At 36.9% G+C, this 25,991-nt stretch overlaps 1 protein-coding gene across 1 annotated transcript in view; it reads right to left on the bottom strand.

Annotated features, from left to right (window-relative positions):
• Positions 1–1,001: 1,001 nt before the first annotated feature.
• LRRC72 (leucine rich repeat containing 72) overlaps positions 1,002–25,991 on the bottom strand; it is a 48,012-nt gene continuing 23,022 nt past the window's right edge. The window contains exons 4-9 of the mRNA XM_036894500.2: positions 17,507–17,588; positions 16,280–16,390; positions 9,730–9,819; positions 8,686–8,838; positions 2,850–2,877; positions 1,002–1,978 (exon numbers count right to left, since the gene is read on the bottom strand). Coding sequence (XP_036750395.2) covers positions 1,813–1,978; positions 2,850–2,877; positions 8,686–8,838; positions 9,730–9,819; positions 16,280–16,390; positions 17,507–17,588 — 630 coding nt within the window. The 3' untranslated portion in view covers positions 1,002–1,812. The remainder of the gene's footprint in view (positions 1,979–2,849; positions 2,878–8,685; positions 8,839–9,729; positions 9,820–16,279; positions 16,391–17,506; positions 17,589–25,991) is intronic.

Below are 25,991 nucleotides of genomic sequence, written 5' to 3'. Positions count from 1 at the left end.
ATTAAAACTACCTGTGAAACTTAGAGGCCAGTTTAGATCTGGTCCCAAACACACCATTCCCATGATGAAGCGGATTGTTCTGTGCTCACCTGCTGTTCTCACTCAGTGGGTCTATAGTGCTCAGCTCATGATGAGCAGTTCCAGTCGGTGACAGTCAGGTTCTTAGTGCCCGCGAGGATGGGGGCAGTAGCATGCCCAGAACTGCTGTTTGAGCAGTGACTAGTTCTCTGCTGAACATGGTAAGGCCTTATTCAGGAACCCTTGGGACCACACTGTGACTCGAAGCTTCCCAGACTTCATAAGGCATTTTTTTTTCCACAGATAATTACAGCACCATGGATTTTGCTGGGTTATTGTATTAGTTGTCTATTGCTATGTAACAATTACCCCAAAACTTACCAGCTTAAAGTATTAGTAAGTATTATCTCACGTGGTTTCTGCAGGCCGGAAATCCAGAGGCAGCTTAACTGGGGGTTTCTTGCTTGGGGTTTCCCAGGAGGGTGTGGGGAAGCTTTGGCTCGGGCTGAGGTCATCAGGTCATCTGAAGGTTTCCCCGGGTCTGGAGGATCTGCTCGCAAGATGGCTCCCCCTGCAGTTGTTGGCAGAACGCCTTCATTCCTCTGGCTTTTGGAAGGAATCTCAGTTCCCCACCACCTGGGCCTCTGAAGGACTGCTTAAATGTCCTCATGACCTGGCAGCTGGCTTCTCACACTCCATCCAGGAGAGAGAGAACAAGGCAACAAACAGTTCAGTTCTTTCCATGTCCAAATCGTGGAGGCCACACGCCATCTCTTTTGCCTTGATATCAGCCACTCACCTTCATCAATATCAAAATCTCTGCTTTTTCTTTCCCCAGCTGTACCTTCTGCCAGGGACCATACCTGAATATTTAGACTGTAGCTGTGCAGAATCCTAAGTGTCCACAGGTGAAAGGAGAGTAGATTCTTAGTCACAGTTCACTGTTCTCTCCAGAGCTTTCAATCTCTTGCCTATTTTGATTTCAGCCCAATGTCTATAGTGTATCCGTGTTACAGTGTGATGGTATTTAATTACTATCAGATAAGGGAGAATGTCCCTCTCCTTTTTATTAGCTTTGCATGTAGCAATGCGTTTGAGTTACGTTAATGTCCAGATTTGTGTCTCAGCACCAGGCAAGCTTTTCTGGTTTCTCTTTCCACAAGCAGCAGAGTTCTGGCTAGGCCAATCTCAGATCATGAGCCCACACCCAGAACTATCAAAGGCATCCAAAGGAGAGAATAAAAGGCAGTAGACCAGATGCATAACTTGTGACAGAATCACACAGTGGAATATTACACAGCAGTGCAAGTGACAGAACTATTGCTACTAGCAGTATGAGTGAATTTTACAGTGTTGAGTAAAAGAAGCCAAACATCAAATAATTAAACTTCTCTGATTCCCTTTATATGCCTTTCAAAAACAGACACAATTTATGGTTTAGGAATCAGGAGAGTGATTACTTTTGGAGTGGGTCGTAACAGATCATAGGACTGGTGGAAGGAATAGGAGGCATTTAGAATGCTGATAATGGTCAGTTCCTTGATCTAGGATGCCAGTTAAATGAACATGTTCAGTTTTTAAAAATTTATTGAACTAAACACTTAGGATTTGTGTATATTCTGTATGCATGCTTCTTCAACAAAAACAACATAAAGTGTAAGAATTATTTTTCATTCTTGGTGTTTCTGCTTACATTTAAATGTTCCAAATAATATATAAAAATATCTAATATGCTGAACCACAGAAAAGTTTAATATACAACAGACAAACACTAGGATGTAGAAATATCAGGGGCTATCTCAGTGTAACTGTGAGCATTTGAGCAGGTTCTGCACCTTTCTCTTGAAGGTATTTTTCCTCTCTTGTTGGAACTGTGTCCCAGTTCAGAAAGGTAATAGCCATCGCTGATCTCTTTAGGGACCTTACAAAAACAGCATCTTCTGGGTCATCAAACACAGTTCTGCAAAAATAGCAGTTATATCAGAAAAAAACCCATTTAGACCAAAACGAATTTTTAAGTAAATAAATGCCTTGTTTTTCTTTGTAGTATTATTTGTAGTATAGTACCTCTAACAAAAACTTTGGGCCCTACTGACAAATGACTTTCAGGATAAGTAGTGCTATTTTTTATTATATATATTATTTAAAAAATAGAGTATTTGAACATATTAGGTCTCACACATTCATGCATTCCTGTTTCGAAACCAATGTTAAGTGAGATGATTAAAATATTTGTAGATCCCAAGCATATTAGCATCTTAGGTACATTTTACTGGAAAGTTATAATTTCTCTACATTATGGTATATTTTATAAATGTGCATGGGAATATTTTTCAACACTGAATCCAAACAAAAAATTCCTATGTGTAAAATTTTAAAAGAATGATGATTTTTTAATTCATTAATATTCATGAAGTTGAAATTGTTTTTTATAGTTTAATGAAGTATTTGTTTTTGAAAATGTAAATTCCAGTGACTATAAAATGTTAATCCAAATGGCAACTGCTCTCACTGAACATATTTAGGAGAATATTAAACAAGGAAGGTAAAGGCCCTCATTTGTAATTTGCTAATAATTCTTAAGTTTTATATTTTTATACATTGAAACAGACTTTCATTTATTTCAGGTTATAATATTAAAAACCTAAATATATCAAATATGAATACATAGCTTGGACTCATTTATCACAGAAAACATAACAATTTTTCCTGTTTATTTAAGAGTTAGTCATTTTTTTAACTTGTTAAAACCTATTTTGGAAATGTGGGTAAATTAGGGGTCAATACAATTAGAAACAATGATAGTAAAAGTAAAAAGTCAAATCACTTACCTGTCTACATTATTTGCAAATGCAAAATCTAAAAAAAACACATTTCTGAATTAGTATATTTCAAATGCTTATTCAGCATTTAAAAACAATGGAACAATGATGTAAAGGAAAAGTCTAGAGCATAACTTGCTCGTTTTCAAACAGTCATTTAGATGAATAGTTCAGTCCATCAAAAATGCCTTGATACTATCCCAAAACTGAAATTTTCTTATATGTAGTGCCTTAGGTTTTCCTTAGATTTTGTGGTAAATTCTTTAATACAATACGCATCTGAAAACTGAGAACAGTATGCTTAATCAACTTAGTTACCAATGAAATCCAAGTGGGAATTTCTGTAATTAAGATAATTGAAGTCTTGTGCAAAAACTGATCCTATTTTTCAGATAGCACATGCATCTATAAATGCACTAATAAACCAAATGAGGGGAAATATTCAGCACAGTTTAAACCATTTGGATTCTTGGCATTAACTTCAAAGAAGTAGAATAAACAAATCCTAGATCACAACAATCTTCATCTTCCCTAGCTTTGGAGCTCAAAGTCTAAGCCTGGATTTCTTATGGTATCTTCCAGACACTGTCATTACTTGGTTTATTCCTCTCCAGAAGGCCTAGTGCCAGGCTACTGATGGAATGTACCAGCACCTGTTGGGCCACCAAAACCCACAATGTGAGCTCTTGCCAATTCACTAGCAGCAGGGGCACACAGCCTCTGCCTTAGGAGAGGAGTTCACAGTATCCGTCCCTTCACAAATGGCTAACGCAAGTCTCCCGTGCCCTTTCTGATCTCTCCAGACTCTCCTCTTCTGTATTTTTAACTACAAACAGTATGTATTTTGCCCATAATGAATATAAACAAGAAAACAGTAAACGGTGGGATCTTCCTTTGACCTTTTTCAGTTCCCCTTGTCAGATGTATCACTAGTCCAGGTTTTTTATGTGAGCTTCCAGCTTCCTCTTTGCATACACACATGCACTCACGCACATACAGAGATTTGTTTGCTGACAAAATCCAATTTTGTCTTTACTCTGCATTTTATTACTCCATGATATATATTTTTTTAATACTTTATATCATGGAATAATTCTAAAATGCAATAAATAGTTCATATTACATGAATGTTCAGATTATTTTCACTTTTTGTTCTATTACAAAAAGTGTTTTCATTGAGCAACTTCATACATGTATCTTTGTCCTTGTGTGCAAATGCTTCTGTGGGAGAGAGACGCCAAATTCAATTGCTATGTTCAATGGTTTGCACCTTTTATAGGCTGATAGATACTACCATATTGCATATGATCATCCAAGAAAGTTGAACCAGTTTACACTCCCACCAATAATAAATGAATTGTGTTCTTTTCTCCCCTCATCTTCACTAACCTTTTTAACTTTTGCCTACCTGCTGGATGAAAATGGTATCCCATTGTTTTATTTTGCACTTATTTACTCACTAGTGAGGCTGATCATTAGACATCACGTTTACTTCTTTCTCTAAATGTCTTGTCCATAGCTTTTGTCACATTTTCTGTTTGGAGTTTTCAAACTGGTTTATAGGAGCCCTTTGATATAACAGGCATTAACTTTTGCTTATGTATATATTGTTAATATTTCTTCCAATTGTGTGTTTTAATTTTTCCCCATATTATATAATGGTTTTCATCTTATGTGGTTAAATCTGTCAACATTTTATTTTAATGGTATTGTGTTTTGTGTCAGACTTTGGCCTTCTTTACCTAAGGATGATAGCAGTATTTTTTTCCAGTACTTTTCAATTCTTTTACATTTAGATATTTACACTCTCTGGAATTTATTTTTGAATATGATGTCTCCATTACAAAGTAGTCTCAGTTTAGCTCTTCGGCCTAGGACTGCTGCATGTCACAACTCCGGGGGTCCCCAGTCATTGTTTTCTGTATGTGTGGAGCCTACTGGACCTGTACAACGTGGTAGCTCTGCTGGCTGCTGGTTTTGCCTCCGCACATCCTTCTGACCCTGCACAGCTTTCTCAATTGCCAGCCTTTCTCCAGATCACACACGGACCTCTGGTACTGAGGCTTCCTACAAAGTAGTATTTGGCATTTGCTTTCCTGGGTGTGCCTGGTGTCATGGCTGCCCAGAGTAAGAGGTGTCTTTGAGGCTTCCTGAGCCTTCAATTACCCAGCTCAAAACTTTTAATTTTCTGTTTTCTCTGGATTCTCCCTTGTTGCTTTGTATCTGGATTCACTCACTGGGATGAACTACTATTTGTTGAATAGTCTGCCTGATTTTCCTGTTTGGTTTTTGTCTTCTCTATTCCTGAGAAATACATGCCTCAGTTGCCAGGCCCAGGTTCTGGGACACTATTCCCCAGCCTGGTCTCAGTACCTAGAGTTCTGTCTTATTTTGGGAAGTCTTGTTCTGAAGTATGATAGAAATTCAGCAATTTCACTTTTAGAACACTAGGAGGTACTTTAAAAGTTCATTAATATTTTCATTTTGAATAGCCCTCAATGTCTTTCCACATTCAGGTAATTACTGGGAAATCTGCAAATGCCTGCTTCCTGAAAGTCATATAAAAACCCAGGGAGTTTTGGTTCTGAGAATATTTTTTATCATGCAGTAAGTACTAGAGGCATTAGTGGGAATAGGTGCATGCCATTTAACCATTCCTACTTGATAAGGATGGATAGCTGGGGTTTGAAGAAACTTCAAGTTGACTTTGCTTCTCAAGCTATTTGAATATAATTGGTTTCTTTCTGAATTTAAGGTTAAGGAAAATAAAATCAAAATGTAGTATTATAATTGCCTTACAAACATTTTCAAGTATACTTTCTTTCCAATAAAATAATTCAGCATGCTAAATGTGTATGTCACAGTAAGATAAGATTTGTATCAAACAAATGTAGAAACTATAAAACTCCAAGATAAACATTTAAAAATCTTAGGGAGTCTTATTAGTTTCATTATAAATATTTGGCTATTAAGATAAAGTAAAGAAAGCCAGCCTATGGGCTAAACTACTTTTCAGTTGCTATGATATAGTGGCATTTTGTGTAAAATGAGCAGGCTGATTATAACCTATTCTTAGGAGTTAAGATATCTATGAATTAAGAAGAGAAACTTTCAAATGCAAGAAAATACTCTTCCTTGCCTTTCTTCCTCTGTTTTTTGTTTTTGGAAGTTTGATATAAAAAGCAGTAAAGAGAATAAAAGGAAAATAGTTTTTTCAACCATCTGGTTGCACCAAAGAAATGTAAGGAATTTAAAGCAATGGCCAGCAGTCCTCCTCACACTTGTAACAAGGCGAGCACTGAAAAATAGGGTGGCCTTACATTGTTTGTTATTGGATGCATCAGCTATTTTTAAGGCGATATTTCCTATACTGAGATTCCTTTCCACAGTATGGCTTACTCCCACTAACCTGTTATCAGTCAGGTTAGGCATCATCTCTTACGTGAAGTAAAGAAAAGCTAAGGAAGTGGCTGACTAATAATAGGACAGTTCAACTAATCATGCACTTGATGTGTGTCAGATCAGGTGTTCAATGTTTCACATGCTAAGCATCATAACAGCCAGAGGAGGATGTTATCCCTGTTTTAAAAATCAGAAGCTGAGGTAAATTAATGTCCAACATAAAATTTCCAATTATTAGTAGAGCTGGTGTTCATACCTAGGAGAATCTGATTCCAATACTTGTGTTTTTGCCTCGACACTGGCTGTTTTCTAATTGGAATGTGCAGCAGAATTTCCTGAAAGGCTTGTTACAAGGGAGCTTTATGGGTTCTATCCCTGGGTTTCTAATTTAATGTATCTCTTTTGGGGCAGGAATTTGCGTTTGTAACAAGTTCCTAAGAAATGCCACTGCTACTGGTTTGGGTACCACACTTTGAGAACCACTGCTCTACACTTTACTTGTCTGCATCCAGAACATGTCCTATAGGTATTACTTCCATTCTATGGGGCATAGAGGGGAAAACGTGCAAGTTAAATGACACCTTGTAGAAACAATCATACAAATCGATGCATTCTACAATATAACTGGCCTGGTACCTTCACAAAGTCATGGAAACAAAATTGGAAATTTATTCTAAATTGAAAGAGACTAAAGGGTCATAATGTCCAAATATAATTGAGAATATTGACTGGATACTGGTTTGAAAAAGCAGGCATAGAAGCCATCTTAGAATTTAATACATTAAATAATACAAATAAACTAGTTATTTTTCTTAGGTATGGTAATGGTATTATGGGTATATAGGAGACTGTCCTTATTTTTAAACTTACAGGCTTATTTATTTAGGAATGAAGTGTCGTGATGTACTGAAACACTGAAGTGTCATAATGCTACTGAAACATTTAAGTGGTTCAGCAATATTTTGATGCTTCCAGTTTACATTGAGGTTGGGGATGGCCAATGAGATGTAAGTAGAAGCTTCTGAGGAATCCTGTTCTTGAATAAAAAGGCAAAACCTTATATATGGAAAGTGGTGAATATGGCAGAGTATTAATAATTATTGAAGAAACATGGGCATATGTGGGTGTTTATTTTAATATTTTTAAAACCATTTCTTTGATAGAAAAATTTTACATTAAGACATTGAGGGGAAAATCTTGATTTTGCACTCATTTTATTTTCCTCTCTCTCATTCTTGGACAATTTAGCTAGTTGTAGAATTCTTGGTTGACTATTACTTTTCCTTAGCATTTTAAAGGCATTATATCACTGTCTTATGATTTCCACATAATTGTAGTTGGGGAGTTTGTTGTGAATCTACAAATTATACTTTTGTAGGTAATCTACATTTTCTATTTTAAGATCATTTTGCCTTTGTCATGGATTTTTGTCACTATATATCTTTTATGCCTTCATATTAATTTTGGTGAATCTAAGGATTCATATCACTTATCAGATTTGGAAAACTCCCAACCATTATCCATTTTAAGATAACTTTTTGCCTAATTTCTCTGTTTTTTTTCTTCCAGGATTACTAAGTTTATACTGGACCTTCTCTTTTGATAGTCTCCTTGTTTCAACAGCTAATTAATATTTTCTATTTCTTGCTTTCTCTGTGTTGCATTCTGGGTAATTTCTTTAAAATTATTTTCCAGTTTAATATTTTTCCCTTCATTTGTGGAAAATCTGGTTCTTTTTCAAATGTATGTTGTCTCTTTGGCAAAGTGTTGTGAGGAAAAGGCTTTGTCTTTGCACCTTTCTTTCTTCCCTCCTTGTGATGCCTAGTGGTATTAGCAGCCACCTTGTAACCAAAAAGCACAGTAAGAATAGAGCAGAAGATAGATGTATTTTTGAACATTAACCCTGCTGTGTGAGAAAAATGAACACCTATTTACTTAAGTCTGTACTTGGATTTTTGTTGATACAAGAAATTAAATTCCAATTAATGAAACATTACTGAAAATATTCAAGTTATACTCTTACATGACAACTGTGTATATAAGTACAATAAAAATATTAATAGTGCTTATTTCTGGGTAGAGGAATTGTAGGTGACCTTTATTGATATTTTTTTCCACTTTACCAGCGCCAATTACAGTTCTAATTTGGTGAAATTGCCCAGGGACAGCGGTAATAATAACAGCAGTATCTTATTTACTGAGCTCATTATACTCTGCTAGATACTAAGGTAAGGACTCCAAAGTAATACCTCATTATTATCACATTACTATTTAACTTAATATACATAAATGAAGATGAAAATTACATATCACTTTCATTATACTAATGAAATTTGAAAATTTTCACCATACAAGTACTTAGTTTAGTGTAAATTGCAGTTATTACTGTTATAATCAAATTACCCAAAAGTTTAAGGAGTTTTAATTTCTTTTTTCAAAATACCTGGAGGTACTTTCTGGGCTGGTTTTTGTTTAAATGGTGATCTAGGATCCCAAGAGGCATCTACTTTTCTTCTGAATGCTATTGATTGAGCAATATGAGCCTTTTTATGGTTAAAAATGGTAAACGTTGATCTTCTTTCTTTTTCTGTAACTTCTGCTAATTGCAAAACATAATGTTATTCCAGAGCATTATAAATGGATATGCAGAGTAATTCAGAATAGAATTGAACACTCAAAAATGTATTTATCTGAACTATGTTATATGTGAACATCCTGTCAAAACTACTTTGTGAAGGACTATCACAGTTATTTCCATAATTTTACAAGTGCTCAATATATGTGCATCATGTCACAAGGCACAGATCAATCCTAGTACAACCCAGACACCATCTAACACATCACTATGGATGACTGAAATCACAACTGTGATACATCCTCATTAACAAATTACTCAGTAATAAATTATCAAGAATGTTCAAACTTGTAGAGATAGGGAGGTAAGTAGATAGATGGGTAATAAAGCAGTTGGGGGTAAAATAGGCCTCCAGAAATGTGAAATGTTAATGCACTGAGATTAGTTATTTTTGTGGCTTATATAAATCAGACACACTAGTTCACAGTGTCTAAAGATAGTTTCATAAAGAAGTCATCATTGATGATAAGCTTATATATATATATATATTTACAGAATTCAAAGAATATGACTTTTATAATTTAAATGGGCCTTAAGAGATTTAGTCTTTCTCATTTTTGAAATAAGAAACTGAGGTTCCAGGGCATAAGTTATTGGCATCCAACACATTACTGTCAAAACCAGAAGCAGAAGGAGACCTATTCTCACGCTCAGATGGCCTTCCTAATATAGTGGTCAAGACATGAATTCCCAAACTAGGGCAAATTTCAAAGAGCAAAATGTTCAAAAATTTAAATATTTGAAAACCTTTCTTACAAAGAAAATTATTTTCGAAGATATTCAACATTTTTAAGGCACTGAGTTATAAGACTGCTTTTCAAATATTTCTCTGCAAGAAAGAGGTGTCCTTACGATTTCGGTCAAGCAACTGTACTCCTGGAAGGTGGTATATTATGTATAAACGGTACAGGTTATATTGGCACAGTGGGTTTTGGTAGAGACCTGAAAAGAAAGAATCCAAATTAAGAGGCCAGATTTTGAAACTGGTTTCATTTATTGCTTGGTAAATATGGGAAACTACAGGATTAATAAAAGGTGTAAGGTCATGTAAAGCTCTGCTTCATAGACCAAACCAATGGTTTTATTAGACCCTTACTTACTCAAAGAAGCACTTATTTTCCTATCTGTTATATTGATTCAGCAACTATTTTCTTAGTGCTTGCTGTCTACTAGGAACTGTCATAGGTGCTTGAGACATATTTTGACCCAAATCTGCTACAAATGAAGGAACATGTCCATAAGTTAATGAACAAAGGAAGAACTAGATATCAGTGCTATGGGGGTCTTGACACTGCTCTTTACTAAAGTATTCACTTGGTTCTCTTCTTCCAGTCTCAGAGGTCACAAGGGTGCCTGTGTGGAGATGGGTAGAGATGGGGTAAATGCTCCAGTAGAAGTCTTCTTCCTCCACTTCACAGCACGGTGCAGAGTTCAGTGTGTAAACGCCAATAGTGGCTTCAGATCTCAGCAGGAGCAAAGCTGGGCAGGTGCTGATCTGACATGTTGTCTCTGGCCAGACACATATGGCTCTGATTTCTTTTGTGCAGGTGCCATGATACCTCCTGAATCATGCTTTCTAATGGTAGCTAGAGGTGGGAGACGTGCAGATACAGAAGAGCTCCTGGCACTTCTCATGTCTCATACCTTAGACATCAGCAACAGCGCAAAGTTGTGAGGGTTTTATTTTCATAGAAAGGGTATGTTCCCTACTCTTCCCTAGATAATATTAAACAGGATTACATCAATACAGTGTGAAATAAAACTTGGATGATTTCCAGTTGGATATCTTTAGCTGTGGGGGTCTGTTACATGCAATTTCTAGAAAATACTTTTGGAAAATAAATACATCTTGTGTGGAGAACCACTAGATGGCAGCAGCAGAAAGAGCTCCAGCTATTGCACAAATTAACTAAACGAGGCTCATTTAATGTACATGTTAAATTTAGGAGTATTGCTGTAGCATTTGACTATATAATACAAAAAAGGTTTAATAAAAGCATGAAAATATTAAGCATTAGAGACCCACAAAGTCATAAAGATTTCTAAAGAACAGTTTGCAACATAAAGAAGATAGGAGCATGCTTAAAAGACAACAAACTATTTGGATAAAAACTGAAAAGTTAATCATCTGGGTGTTTTTCCTTTAGGCAATAAAACATTCTGATATTTGTCATATAAACACAAACTTTTTTAGCTAATAAAATTATTAAATGGAGATGTTCCCTGTGGAAAACTTGAGCTTTAAAGAGAGTTAAAGCAGGCAATGGAAGACACCTGGTGCATAATAAACAAAAGTTACAAGAATGAGGAAAGGCATAAATGAAAATGTACAGTCAGGAGCAACAAGTTCAAAGGAAGGAAACATGTATGTATTGGGGGAAATGAGAGGAAAAATGGCATGGAAAATTTTCAAGATTTCCTAAGTAACAAAAATGGTTTGCATTTTCATCTTAAAAGAAGAAATTTAAAGCGGTAACAAATAATTCTAAGCACAGGAAGAGAATAGAATGGATGTATATTAAACCAGTAATAAGAACAGATTTAAGATCCGCAGGGATCATGCATTGTAGTTTGAGTCAAAAAGAGAAAAGAACACCCTTCAAGGATATAAAAGCAAAACAATTGTTTTTAATGAGAGTTTAGGAGGGAGAAAAAAATCACAAATGCTTTCGTGCAGAAGTTTGCTCTTTGGTTCCTGTCTTAGAGAATCACATCTGACACCTCATAATCCTATGATACATTATAGAGCTGGGAGCAGAGTCCACTTCTGCATGTGATGTTAATGGAAAATGTATCACCATCTTTCAATGATGATTCCTATTGGTATAACCTTCATATTCCCATTCCCCTCTGAGAACATTATAATTTCATTTCTTTTCTTGGCTTTTTCTCCTAGTCCTTAGTTAACTAACTCCTTTCTGTAAATTTAAAGACCTCTCTCTTCAGCTAAACAAAACACCAAATTTGGATTTACTACTATTACATTATTTATTAATTAAATACTATTAAGGTGATTCAACACTAAAAACTCAATGTGTTTATTGTGGTTCACCATTCATCCCACCGTCAAGTAAAATCTAAGTGACAGCAAGTTAGAAAACTGGGCTATTAGCCCAGCTTCTACTTAAATTAACTTGAAAAAAATGGAATTAAATAATTTGAGAGGCATTTCATCTTTTTATTCTTCACTTTTTTTCCTCACTCATAAATTTCATAAATTTTAGAAAGAAGCAATCTTATTTTCAAATGTCTTTCCCCCCGCCCTTCCATACTATTAAGCATTTAACATTTTGGATTTATTAGTTTTGGATTGATGCATAAAAATTACCATACATTAAATTTCTAAGATATGAAATCAGTTTCCTGTGTCTGAAAGTTCTGAAAGGCTTCCATGATGTATGGGTACATTCTTTTAGAAACTATGAAGTGAAATTGCTTACACTTTCACTTTCAGGAGGTTAATACTATTTAATCCACCTTCCCTCTAGGCTACTTATAGAGTACACCTCTGTGGCGCCAGCACTGTCTTGCTTATCTTAATTTGGGATTCTGAGTCTAAGTAATTTACATCTACCCGCTAATATATCAACATGTCTCTACTACCTTACTGCACAAGCTTGAATTACATGACTCACATGTATGAAACTATTTACGACTGAAACTGGAGAGAAAAAAGTATATAGCTGTCTGAATAATTGGCTTCAGTTAATTTTTTTTTAACTTTTAAAGCAAAATTAAAAATCATCTTTTAAATGAAGCTCAGTTTTCTAAAGCCACTTTTGAAGGTTGATGTGATTGATAATGGATCAACCTATCCATTTTCATAGATGGAGAAAATGATACAGAGAAGTTAAAAACAGTTATATTCTGTGCCTGTATCAGGACAACCTGTGGAAGAAGGAAGTTCAGCTGTCAGTCAAGACACTAAGGTTTTGAATTTCTGGTTCAGGTTCCGTAGTAAGGTCAGCATCTCCATTGTTATCACCAACTTATTTTAACTAAAATCAGTGCACCACTGCACATGACATGCTTGTATTGAATATGGAAATCACCTCTGATTTTTGAAAGGCAAACTTGGACTCAAGCCGGGAATGAGAGTGGAGGGGTCAGAACTCTCTCTTCTTTAGGACAAAAAGCAGTGAGACACCCCCTGCCTTTCTTTACTGGGTGGGTTCTGTTTGTTGTTAGGGAGGGGTGGACCTGCCTTGAGGGGCTTTTCTGGTCAGGAGGCTCATGTGAAGGGAGCACTGTCCCTTAGTCCCACCCTGATCTCCCAGCGTTCCCTCTTCAGCCGTTGGTTGTTTGCTGTCAGCAGTGGACTAGGGCCAATGAGGACCAGGTGAAAACATTTAAGAACAAGATCTGTAGAAAAGGGAGACCCTCTTTTGAAAGGGGCATTTCCTGTTTCTAGTGGTGAACTCTTAAGGCTGTGTGAAGAAGCAAGTTTTAAAAATTATGGAATACAGGAATCTAAGTATACTTTCCAACAGTGGAGCTCAATCAAGCATAGAGACAACGTGAGAGAAATGAGATAAGCGTGGAGGAACGGGGGAATGTTGCTGCTGGTGGTGGTGGTGTTTTATCCCCCTCGGTGCTGGGAAAGAGGCAGGGAGACCTGAAAGTTCGTGGAAGTTGTCAGCCACGCAGTGGGTCTTTGACACAAGCACATCTTGATTTAGAATGATTTTGGAGGGAAGCAAAGAGGAAAATGGAGCTGGAGAGGAAGGGTGTGGAAAGGTAGACCACCTGGAGAGAAGAGGTGGGGCTGTCCTGACTCAGCCTGGAAGTCAGGAATTCCAGTTTCCAAGACCTCACACTGCTGCTGGGTTTAGGCCTCCCTGAAGCTCCCAGTCATGTGTCTCCTGGACAATCTCTTGGCAATTCTCCTCATAAATGCCAGTGAAGGGTGCAATGCTGAAATGGATTAGAGGTTTATCCTCTGGGCTATTTTCTCACCCTCTGAAGAACTTGTAGTTGAAGTGTAATAATAGTAACACTTAAGCATTTCATAAAATTTTACAACTTGAAGAGACAAAAATTTTAACATTTGAAAATACATGTACTTTTCAGTTCAGCTGATCAGGTGACCCTAATCTGTGACTGCAAATATGGTTCATAGAAACTTAATCTGAGGACATTAATACACAAATATAATTAGTAGTCTACTCAGTGCAAACATTTTTTTCCATATATCTTTAACCAAAATGGGGCAAGAGTTCAAAATGCGCGTATTTCCTGCCAACAGTTTTCTGAAAATGCTCTTTTTGAGGGGTAATGGGACACGGCATTTTGTCCATTTCAAAAAATAATCCCAGTATAAGAATCTCAGAACAATTATAGTTATATAACTTGAATTACATCACTATGATTTTAAGCACAGGCCATTTAAACTGTTGTGACAGGTAATGATATGGACATTATACTACCAGAATCGCCTAACAGCCTTTCAGAGAACTAGAAAAGTCATGTCTGTAACCCCGACCTCAGGGCTGACACAATTCTTTGCTCACGTACACACTTGACAAGTGGGATGTGGGGAGGATTTCAGACTCCACTCATTCCTGGGCCAGGCACCTTTGTTCAGGACATAATCCCGTGGGCTATGGTAGCAGCAACCTTGATTTGCTTACCTCCAAATCCTGTACTGTAAACTAAGTTTGCTTAAATTACTGAGTTCTTACTTTTAGCAAATTATCCCCTTAATTTCACAGCAAGTGCCTTTAACTCTCTAGAAAATGTATAAAACGGTATGCTCCATAAAGGTCCAGATGGGGTCTTTCTTACTCACTTCTGCATCCCCATCTAGTAGAGTGTCCCATAATGAAGGCATGATATTTAATGAATGAATAAATGGTAAATACTTATTGAACAAATGAGTGAATAAATAATAAATTTAAAAAAGCAAGGCATGAGTCTAAGCTTCAACAGTCCTTAGTAGTTTGGTTTAACTCAGGAGTCTTGCATTTCAACTATTGAAGAGGGAATAATTCTAATCACATCATAGGTGTGCTGTGAAGATGTAAATAAGAATATAATATGAAAGCATTTTCTCAATAGAAAATGACATTCAAATGTGTTACTATAATGATTATTTAAAATGTTAGCTGTGTATTTTAAATTTGTTTACTGCTTAGCAGAATTTATAGAATGTGTGCATCTTAATTCATTACCTCATTTTCATAATCCGCCAAGAAAACAATTTTTGTTTTTTGTTGTTGCTTCAAAATGACATTAATGTAAAGAAATGCTGTTAAAAAATGTTTTACAGAGTTAATATTTGAAGCAATCCTGAGAGGTAGCAATTAGCCCTTATTTTATCTTATTTTTATTTTATTTTTTATTTTGGTACCATTAGTATACAATTACATGAGGAACATTATGTTTACTAGACTCTTCCCATCACCAAGTCCCCCCCACATACCCCATTACAGTCACTGTCCATCAGCATAGTAAGATGCTATAGAATCACTACTTGTCTTCTCTGTTGTACAACCCTCCCTGTGTCACCACCACTTACATTATGTCTGCTAATAGTAATGCCTCCCTTTTTATTCCCCTTATCCCTCCCTTCACACCCATCCTCCCCAGTCCCTTTCCCTTTGGTAACTGTTAGTCCATTCTTGGGTTCTGTGAGTCTGCTGCTGTTTTGTTCCTTCAGTTTTTTTCTTTGTTCTTATACTCCACAGATGAGTGAAATCATTTGATACTTGTCTTTTTCTGCCTGGCTTATTTCACTGAGCATAATACCCTCTAGCTCCATCCATGTTGTTGCAAATGGTAGGATTTGTTTTCTTCTTATGGCTGAGTAATATTCCATTGTGTATATGTACCACATCTTCTTTATCCATTCATCTACTGATGGACACTTAGGTTGCTTCCATTTCTTGGCTATTGTAAATAGTGCTGTGATAAACATAGGGGTGCATATGTCTTTTTCAAACTGAATTAGCCCATTTTATAGTAAAATAAATGTGAGTGTTCCTATCTAGCATCACCTACAGTCCCCCCATCCCTGGGCAAATGCTAATCTATTTAAAAACAGTTATCTCTGTGTTGCTGTGTTGATAGATGTGCCTATTCTGGACATGTCATGTAAACAAAATCATATAATATGTGCTATGTGATTTTGAGGTAAAACCAAAAACACACTCAAACAAACACATAAATCTCCTTTTGTCACTTTTCATTGGGCATGCCGTATCATTTCACAAAAAAAATTTTTTCCTACCTGCTGTTCTTTCAAAAACATATTTTAAAAAAGAGTAAGACCTAGTCCTGTTTTCAGGAATATCTAAGTATTTTAGTTGTAAACATTGACCTAATTTAAGTGTCAACAATGAAAACCATGTCCTGTGTTATTACTATTTTAAGTTAATGGTCATATAAAAGCACAAATCCATACTTAGGGTCTTCAGATTCAGCATTCCCTTTAATTCCTTGACTGTTGCATTGATGTTTGTTAGCTCATTATGTTGTAGCAAAAGTATATGCAATGAAGGCAAGTAGTGCAGGCCTAAAAAAAAAATATTTTTGCAATATTTTAAACATTCTGATGCTAATTAAACATGCTGACTAAAGAAAAGCAAAGAATACATTATAGCTGTTGGAAAGGAGGAATTATTACTAATTGTATTGTGAATTATCATTATGAATACAACAGAACATGAGAGTTCAAATAATTGTGATGTGGAAATGTAAGTTAATTTCAGTTATTTTTCAGTTATTGTAATAATGTTTGATTTTAGAGGAGTTATTTTCTTCTTGCTTTGTTTTGTTTTCCAATGTTACTTAGATTTATAATGCCTGTCAAGGGCAATAATTTTGTCTTATTGTAGTAGCAATAATCAATAATTTCTCATTCAATTCAATACCTCTCCCTAAATTGCTCAACTACATATTTTCTTTATACAGTAGGAAACCAAATATTCATATAATTTCTGTTGATTTTAAATTGCACATTTTCCCACATTTTTAAAAGAAGTTGAAAGTGGGTTGTGCCTTCTTGATGGCTACATTATAGTTTAATTGACAAGAATTTCTTTCTTTATGGCACATGAAATCATGGTGGATCTTAAAATTTATGACATTTTGATTTCATAATACATGATATTAAAGAAAAATATTTTGTGTGCTGTGCCTCTTCATATTTCATAATCACAGTACATCATGTACTTTTGTACCTTGCTTGAAATTGTCAGCATAGTGATTATTGCTCATAAAATTAACTCAGAGTGAAAACAGGAATTTGGCTGGTAATAATTATAGCCAGTAAAAACATTAAGACTATGTATATAAAGTTGTTATATTTATTAATGCTCCCAAATATTGTTAAAATTTGCTTCCAGTGTAACAAGTTTATGTCCAGCTGTGCAGTACAATGGTAAATTTGTATTTTAAATACTTTTTTGTATTTTGAATAACATACATAGCAATATTGCATTAAAACCATAATCAAATACACATTTCTCAAAATGAAATAGTACCTAGGGACATTTAAAAAAAATAGATTCTATCACATATTTTCAACAGAAATGTTAAAACAGATTGTTGCATGCCATTAGCAATATCATAGTTGAACATTATTACTTAATTGAAAATCTATTCAATCAACAGAAAATTTAAAACTTACCTTCTATCTCAAATATTGCATTGTTGTTTAGATATAGTTCTGTCAGACAATAGTTTCTAGTTAGAAATTTTATTCCATGGAGCTGAAAGTGAGAGAGCACAATATAGTCTATAGTAATTACTCATAAAATTATAATAAGACCATACAACTTTGACGTTTGCTCTTATTATTATTATTTGTGACCTTTTGATCTGAGCCATGAATTTACATCTGGATTGTCTTTGAGGACAGTGTGATGAAAAGGATATTTTCAGCTAATTTAGGACACACCTTTTTTACCACATCTCACCAAACTCCCTGACATGGTTTTCAGTGTCTCTGCAATCTGGGCTAGCCCTTCTGCTCTAGCAGCTTCTCACAGGTCTGGTTCCATATAGCCTCATTGGATCTGGCGCCACATAGCCACTAATTCACCAGCACATATTATTTAGTGCCTAATACATGCTAAATGCTGTCTCAGATACTGCTGAAGCCATTTGTGCATTTGTATGTGAGTCATGATTTCTCTGCCTGCATGACTTTCTTCCTGGTACATTCCCGATTATTCTTAAAGATCAGCCCTAGGCCAGCAATGCGTACCAAACCATGCCTGAGCAGGCTGCCACAGGAGGTGTCCCCTGCTCCAGAGAATGGTTGAAACCACCCTTTGTTCTCCTTGCATCTCAATACTGTCTTCCTGCTCTGTTTGACCCGCTTTTTGTTTTCATGAACTTCCACCTGCTTCTAGCACTTGAGTCTCCTAAGTGATGGTCTGATTTTCAACTCTTTCTTTATGCTCCAGTCTATGAGCATCCCCACTTCTCTAGCTCACTGTCCTCTGATAAACAGATCTCCACAGTGTAGCTGAGAACTCTGTAGTCTGAGTAGACACAGGGGCAGCTCTGCCAGGTCAGGCCTGGTGCTAACAGCTCATCCAGCCACCGGGCCAGGACAAGGCAGGGTACCACATGATCCTGTTACCTCACAGCTCAATTGTTTTTAACAAGGCCTTCCTGATAACCCCCTTGCCCATGAACCCTCATTTTCTCGACAACTCTAGCACTTCCTTTGAGTTATATAATTAATTATTTAATCACTAGTTTTGTGTCTTCCTTAAAGGAATCATATTTCTACAGTATCTTTTCTTCCCTACCTTCCCATTCTCCTATTGATGTGGTGAAGTTTCATCTTACTTTTAAGATTAGATAGGAATTCAACGTATATGAATTGGAAATAGTCAAAAGCACTCTTGAAATTTTTTCAAATGAACCATTAAGTACTGTGTACATGATATCGGATATTCAATTCTAAACTGAACGTCAGAAACAATTTGTTACCCTGAAAGGAAAACCCCATTTTAAAAAATATACATTCTATAATCTTGATAAAATGTAACAGATTTGTTTGAATTATGAGGAGACATAGTAAGAGACATAGGAGGGGACAGGTATATTCTAGAAGCAGCAGATAAGTTAAATATAAGAATCATAGCTTTAGACGGAAACAACCCAGGTCACAGTACAGCAGCTGGAAATTACAGGGAAAACCGGGTGCACTAACCCCCTGGGCAACAGCTCTGAGACCCCTCACGGAGGCAAACAGTCAAGCAGCCCCCCCATCCATTACCCCACCGGGCGCTGCGAAAGCAGAGAAGCAGCCTGAGACAAACTCCACCCACAGAAAGGGAAATTCCTCCCTTCTGGCCAGGCAAGACACAAACACCCACTCTACACGCAATTACCCAACACAAGCCACTAGGGGTCGTAGTTGCCCCAGTAAAGAAAGGCCAGTAGCAAGTGAAAATTTTGGCCCTCCCAGCTGACAGTCAATAGCACCTGTCAACATGAAAAGGCAAAAAAATATGATCCAGACAAGACTAACCCAGACAGCTTCAGCATCTGCTACATCTTCCCCTGAGAAGGAATCTGGGGAGATAGATTTAGCCAGTCTACCTGAAAAAGAATTCAAAACAAAAGTCATAACCATGCTGATGGACTTGCAGAGAAATATGCAAGAACTAAGGAAGGAGAATTCAGAAATAAAACAAGCTCTGGAAGGACTTCAAAACAGAATGGACGAGATGCAAGAGACCATTAATGGACTAGAAAACAGAGAACAGGAACGCAGAGAAGCTGATGCAGAGAGAGATAAAAGGATCTCCAGGAATGAAAGAATTTTAAGAGAGCTGAGTGATCAATCTAAAAGGAATAATATAAGAATCATAGGCATTCCAGAAGAAGTAGAGAGAGAAAAGGGGATAGAAAATGTCTTTGAAGAAATAATTGCTGAAAATTTCCCCAAACTAGGGGAAGAAATGGCCTCTCAGACCACAGAGGTACACAGAACTCCCATGACAAGGGATCCAAGGAGGGCAACACCAAGACACATAATAATTAAAATGGCAAAGATCAAAGACAAGGACAAAGTATTACAAGCAGCCAGAGAGAAAAAAAAGGTTACCTACAAAGGAAAACCCATCAGGCTATCATCAGACTTCTCAACAGAAACCCTACAGGCCAGAAGAGAATGGCATGATATACTTAATGCAATGAAACAGAAGGGCGTCGAACCAAGACTACTGTATCCAGCACGGATATCATTTAAATATGAAGGAGGGATTAAACAATTCCCAGACAAGCAAAAGTTGAGGGAATTTGCCTCCCACAAACCACCTCTACAGGGCATCCTACAGGGACTGCTCTAGATGGGAGCACTCCTAAAAAGAGCACACAACAAAACACCCAACATATGAAGAAGGGAGGAGGAGGAATAAGAAGGGACAGAAATAAAGAATCATCAGACTGTGTTTATAATAGCTCAACAAGCGAGTTAAGTTAGACAGTAAGATAGTAAAGAAGCTAACCCTAAACCTTTGGTAACCACAAACTTAAAGCCTGCAATGGCAATAAATTCATACCTTTCAATAATCACCCTAAATGTAAATGGACTGAATGCACCAATCAAAAGACACAGAGTAATAGAATGGATAAAAAAGCAAGATCCATCCATATGCTGCTTACAAGAGACTCACCTCAAACCCAAAGACGTGCACAGACTTAAAGTCAAGGGATGGAAAAAGATATTTCAAGCAAACAACAGAGAGAAGAAAGCAGGTGTTGCAATTCTGGTATCAGACAAAACAGACTTCAAAATAAAGAAAGTAACAAAAGACAAAGAAGGACATTACATAATGATAAAGGGCTCAGTCCATCAAGAGGATATAACCATTATAAATATATATGCACCCAATACAGGAGCACCAACATACCTGAAACAAATATTAACAGAACTAAAGGAGGAAATACAATGCAATGCATTCATTCTAGGAGACTTCAACACACCACTCACTCCAAAGGACAGATCCACCAGACAGAAAATAAGTAAGGACACAGAGGCACTGAACAACACACTAGAACAGATGGACCTAATAGACATCTACAGAACTCTACATCCAAAAGCAACAGGATACACGTTCTTCTCAAGTGCACATGGAACATTCTCCAGAATAGACCACATACTAGGACACAAAAAGAGCCTCAGTAAATTCCAAAAGATTGAAATCCTACCAACCAACTTTTCAGACCACAAAGGCATTAAACTAGAAATAAACTGTTCAAAGAAAGCAAAAAGGCTCACAAACACATGGAGGCTAAACAACACGCTCCTAAATAATCAATGGATCAATGACCAAATCAAAATGGAGATCCAGCAATATATGGAAACAAATGACAACAACAACACTAAGCCCCAACTTCTGTGGGACACAGCAAAAGCAGTCTTAAGAGGAAAGTATATAGCACTCCAAGCATATTTAAAAAAGGAAGAGCAATCCCAAATGAACGGTCTAATGTCACAACTATCAAAATTGGAAAAAGAAGAACAAATGAGGCCTAAGGTCAGCAGAAGGAGGGACATAATAAAGATCAGAGAAGAAATAAATAAAATTGAGAAGAATAAAACAATAGCAAAAATCAATGAAACCAAGAGCTGGTTCTTCGAGAAAATAAACAAAATAGATAAGCCTCTAGCCAGACTTATTAAGAGGAAAAGAGAGTCAACACAAATCAACAGTATCAGAAATGAGAAAGGAAAAATCACAACAGATCCCGCAGAAATACAAAGAATTATTAGAGACTACTATGAAAACCTATATGCTAACAAGCTGGGAAACCTAGGAGAAATGGACAACTTCCTAGAAAAATACAACCTTCCAAGACTGGCCCAAAAAGAAACAGAAAATCTAAACAGACCAATTACCAGCAATGAAATTGAAGCGGTAATCAAAAAACTACCAAAGAACAAAACCCCCGGGCCAGATGGATTTACTTCAGAATTTTATCAGACATACAGGGAAGACATAATACCCATTCTCCTTAAAGTTTTCCAAGAAATAGAAGAGGAGGGGATACTCCTAAACTCATTCTATGAAGCTAACATCACCCTAATACCAAAACCAGGCAAAGACACCACCAAAAAATAAAACTACAGACCAATATCCCTGATGAACGTAGACGCAAAAATACTCAACAAAATTTTAGCAAACCGAATTCAAAAATACATCAAAACCATCGTACAACATGACCAAGTGGGATTCATCCCAGGGATGCAAGGATGGCACAACATTCGAAAGTCCATCAATATCATCCACCACATCAACAAAAAGAAAGACAAAAACCACATGATCATCTCCATAGATGCTGAAAAAGCATTTGACAAAGTTCAACATCCATTCATGATAAAAACTCTCAGCAAAATGGGAATAGAGGGCAAGTACCTCAACATAATAAAGGCCATCTATGAAAAACCCACAGCCAACATTATATTGAATAGCGAGAAGCTGAAAGCATTTCCGCTGAGATCGGGAACTAGACAGGGATGCCCACTCTCCCCACTGTTATTTAACATAGTACTGGAGGTCCTAGCCACGGCAATCAGACAAAACAAAAAAATACAAGGAATCCAGATTGGCAAAGAAGAAGTCAAACTGTCACTATTTGCAGATGACATGATACTGTACATAAAAAACCCTAAAGATTCCACCCCAGAACTACTAGAACTGATATCGGAATACAGCAAAGTTGCAGGATACAAAATCAACACACAGAAATCTGTGGCTTTCCTATATACCAACAATGAACCAACAGAAAGAGAAATCAGGAAAACAACTCCATTCACAATTGCATCAAAAAAAATAAAATACCTAGGAATAAACCTAACCAAAGAAGTGAAAGACTTATATTCTGAAAACTACAAGTCACTCTTAAAAGAAATTAAAGGGGACACTAACAGATGGAAACGCATCCCATGCTCATGGCTAGGAAGAATTAATATCGTCAAAATGGCCATCCTGCCCAAAGCAATATACAGATTTGATGCAATCCCTATGAAACTACCAGCAACATTCTTCAATGAACTGGAACAAATAATTCAAAAATTCATATGGAACCACCAAAGACCCCGAATAGCCAAAGCAATCCTGAGAAAGAAGAATAAAGTAGGGGGGATCTCACTCCCCAACTTCAAGCTCTATTATAAAGCCATAGTAATCAAGACAATTTGGTACTGGCACAAGAACAGAGCCACAGACCAATGGAACAGACTAGACAATCCAGACATTAACTCAGACATATATGGTCAATTAATATTTGATAAAGGAGCCATGGACATACAATGGCGAAATGACAGTCTCTTCAACAGATGGTGCTGGCAAAACTGGACAGCTACATGTAGGAGAATGAAACTGGACCATCGTCTAACCCCATATACAAAAGTAAACTCAAAATGGATCAAAGACCTGAATGTAAGTCATGAAACCATTAAACTCTTGGAAGAAAACATAGGCACAAACCTCTTAGACATAAACATGAGTGACCTCTTCTTGAACATATCTCCCCGGGCAAGGAAAACAACTGCAAAAATGAACAAGTGGGACTATATTAAGCTGAAAAGCTTCTGTACAGCAAAAGACACCATCAATAGAACAAAAAGGAACCCTACAGTATGGGAGAATATCTTTGAAAATGACACATCCGATAAAGGCTTGACGTCCAGAATATATAAAGAGCTCACACGCCTCAACAAACAAAAAACAAATAACCCAATTAAAAAATGGGCAAAGGAACTGAACAGACGGTTCTCCAAAAAAGAAATACAGATGGCCAACAGACACATGAAAAGATGCTCCACATCGCTAATTATCAGAGAAATGCAAATTAAAACTACAATGAGGTATCACCTCACACCAGTAAGGATGGCTGCCATCCAAAAGACAAACAACAACAAATGTTGGCGAGGCTGTGGAGAAAGGGGAACCCTCCTACACTGCTGGTGGGAATGTAAACTTGTTCAGCCATTGTGGAAAGCAGTATGGAGGTACATCAAAATGCTCAAAACAGACATACCATTTGACCCAGGAATTCCACTCCTAGGAATTTACCCTAAGAGTGCAGCAATCAAGTATGAGAAAGACCAATGTACCCCTATGTTTATCGCAGCACTATTTACAATAGCCAAGAATTGGAAGCAACCTAAATGTCCATCGATAGATGAATGGATAAAAAAGATGTGGTACATATACACAATGGAATACTACTCAGCCATAAGAAAAGGGCAAATCCAACCATTTGCAGCAACATGGATGGAGCTGGAGGGTATTTTGCTCAGTGAAACAAGCCAAGCAGAGAAAGAGAAATACCAAATGATTTCACTCATCTGTGGAATATAAGAACAAAGGAAAAACTGAAGGAACAAAACAGCAGCAGAATCACAGAACTCAAGAATGGACTAACAGGTACCAAAGGGAAAGGGACTGGGGAGGATGGGTGGGTAGGGAGGGATAAGGGGGGGCAGAAAAAGAGGGGTATTAAGATTAGCATCCATAGCGGGGTGGGAGAAAGGGGAGGGCTGTACAACACAGAGAAGACAAGTAGTGATTCTACAACAGGTTGCTACGCTGATGGACAGTGACTGTAAAGGAGTATATAGGGGGGACCTGCTATAGGGGAGAGCCTAGTAAACAAAGTATTCGTCATGTAAGTGTAGATTAATGATTAAAAAAAAAAATGCAGTTCCTATGTGGTGACCTCTAATGAGTTCTACACAATGATATAAAGGACATATAAAAGTGTAGGCAAAGGGTCTGTTTGTGTTTATACAGAGGATCAAAGCCTAATTTGGCTACCCCGAAAATGAACTAAGATACGATATGAAAAAGAACTTCCAACATCAGCACTCTCGGGAAGACTCATGACAGAAGATGATCAGAAAAAAAAACAAAAAAAACAAAAAAAAAAAACTTCAACAAAGATCCACGCACTGTCACAGGTGTAGATGCACTCATCCCACCAGTTCCTGGACTTGCCATGGGAAAGATGAAGGAGATATCTAAGCTGGCCTGTGCATGCAGTAAAACAAAAATTGGACTGGATCTATACTGTTGGAACTCAACCAAGAATTAGGAGAAGTGCAAATTGTAGCACTCCAAAATCTTACAACCACAGACTATCTATCGTTAAAAGAACATATGGGATATGAACAGTCCCCAGGAATGGGGTGTTCTAGTTTATCTGAATTCTCTCAGACTGTTCAAGTTCAGTTGGACAATATCCACCATATCATAGATAAGTTTTCACAAATGCCTAAGGTGCCTAACTGGTTTTCTTGGTTTCACTGGAGATGGCTGGTAATTACAGGTATGTTTTGGTTAGGTAACTATATTCCTATTATGTTAATGTGTCTGCACAATTTAATTAGTCGTTTAAAACCTATCCATGCTGAAGTTACTCTACAAGAAGATATGTCAAAGAAATAATCAATCTTCCCAGGTTTTCTTCTGCCTGCTACTTCTATAGCTTTTCTTCTTCCTACCTAATCACAACCTTTAAATAGAACTCGTGCCACATGTCGAATTTACCGAGTATCATAATTCTTCCAAGTGGTAAAGACACCTCAAGACAAATGCTGGGCATAGAAGCCACAGGGCATAAATATGCAAAGAAGTAAAAAGCTAACCTTTTCAAACAATAAGGCTTCTCTCTCACTTACCAACTTCACATTTCCCTGTATGGCCCCGGAAGATGACTGGTTAGCCAGAGACGGGTAAGATTCCTCAAGGGAGGAACAACCTAAGACAGGCACAGTCGCAGGGGGCCATCTGGTGAGAAAATGGGGAGCAGCAGAGGTGAGGCTTAGAACCTCCCCCCTCATGTTCTGAGAGAAATCTTCTGCATACATGGATGTTTATTGCCCTCGTCTAGCGCGGATTAACACATAGTCTACAGGCACACACCTGATCATCTACATTTGCTCTCTTACAACACTAAACTCTGTTTTCTACCTTTATCTCGTATCTACCTACCACTTCAGCATTTTATTAAAAATAATAATAATAGAGAAATGTGGTATCCACATATAAATCAAGTTTAAAAATCAAATGAATATTCATATTTGAACTGACTGTGTATAGTTCATAATGCATGAACAAAACCGAAAGCTTCTGTGATGACTG

This window comes from Manis pentadactyla, chromosome 7, assembly GCF_030020395.1.
Source record: "Manis pentadactyla isolate mManPen7 chromosome 7, mManPen7.hap1, whole genome shotgun sequence".
Taxonomy (NCBI): domain Eukaryota; kingdom Metazoa; phylum Chordata; class Mammalia; order Pholidota; family Manidae; genus Manis; species Manis pentadactyla.
This window is presented reverse-complemented; position numbering and strand designations above follow the sequence as displayed.